General features: G+C 65.5%; 1 protein-coding gene across 1 annotated transcript in view; it reads right to left on the minus strand.

Moving 5' to 3' along the window:
* Positions 1-1222: 1222 nt before the first annotated feature.
* Positions 1223-1327, minus strand: part of LOC130586661 (basic proline-rich protein-like) — an 8784-nt gene continuing 8679 nt past the window's right edge. Inside the window, exon 8 of the mRNA XM_057387537.1 lies at positions 1223-1294. Coding sequence (XP_057243520.1) covers positions 1223-1294 — 72 coding nt within the window. The remainder of the gene's footprint in view (positions 1295-1327) is intronic.

Consider the following 1327-nt stretch of genomic DNA (forward strand, 5'->3'; position numbering starts at 1 on the left):
CTGCTGGGGACCACCGGGGATCCATCCCTGAGCTGTGCCCCGCTGCTGGGACCACCGGGGATCCATCCCTGAGCCACACCCACTGCTGGGGACCACCGGGGATCCATCCCTGGGCTGTGCCCCACTGCTGGGACCACCGGGCATCCATCCCTGGGCTGTGCCCCGCTGCTGGGACCACCGGGGATCCATCCCTGAGCCACACCCCACTGCTGGGACCACCGGGATCCATCCCTGGGCTGTGCCCCGCTGCTGGGGACCACCGGGGATCCATCCCTGAGCCGTGCCCTGCTGCTGGGACCACCGGGGATCCATCCCTGAGCCTGTCCCGCTGCTGGGACCACCAGGGATCCTTCCCTGAGCCTGTCCCACTGCTGGGACAACTGGGGACCCTGCCCTGGCTGTGCCCTGCTGCTCGGGACCACCGGGGATCCATCCCTGGGCCACACCCCACTGCTGGGGACCACCAGAGACCCTGCCTTGGGCCATGTGCCACTTCTGGGGACCACCAGGGACCCTCCCCTGGGCTCCTCCGTGTCCCACTGCCACTGCCCTCCATCCCCGGTGGCACCATGTCCCGCTGCCACTGCTCTCCATCCCTGGTGGCCCCGTGCCCCACTGCCACTGCTCTCCATCCCTGGTGGCCCCGTGCCCCACTGCCACTGCTCTCCATCCCCGGTGGCACCATGTCCCGCTGCCATCACCAGGAGGGGAGCAGGGGCACGGCTCTGCCGATGACGAAGCTCCAATAAAGTTTGGCTGAAATYTGAACGCAGCGGAGTCAGAGTCTGCCCCGTTCCTGTCCCATTGTGACACTGACAGTGCCACCAGGGCAGGGGGACCCTCAGGGGTGACCTTTGTCCCCTGCCACAGCCCCGGGAGAACAGAATAATGCCAGAGCGAGGGCTGCAAAGAGAACACAGTTTATTTTCAGATTTCAACCCAAAAACACCCACCAGGGTTTGGGGACACATCCCTGGGAATCAGAAACGGAGCAAGGGTCTGGGATGGAGGGGAGGAACTGCTGCTGTCCCTCCCATCGCCCTCCAGCAGAACTTTGGCTGMACCAGAGCTTCGGGCAGGGTTGAAACTCATCCTCATCCTCCAGACACAGCGGGGTCACCAACACCTCCACCCCACCCCATCCCATGGGCTCAGCACCACCCCAAAACACTGTCACAGCCCCTTTCAACCCCACCCTGCTGGCCAGAGGGGGTGGCTACCATCAGAGGCTGGCGGTGGCCGAGTCGTAGCGGTCGATGAAGTCCTCCAGCTCCTGCAGGTGGTGCAGGCGGCGCTGGCGGAGGTTTGCCCGCAGTGCCAGCCCCAG

This window comes from Malurus melanocephalus, unplaced genomic scaffold (genome assembly GCF_030028575.1).
Source record: "Malurus melanocephalus ecotype Western Australia unplaced genomic scaffold, MMel_1.1 scaffold_1244, whole genome shotgun sequence".
NCBI lineage: Eukaryota > Metazoa > Chordata > Aves > Passeriformes > Maluridae > Malurus > Malurus melanocephalus.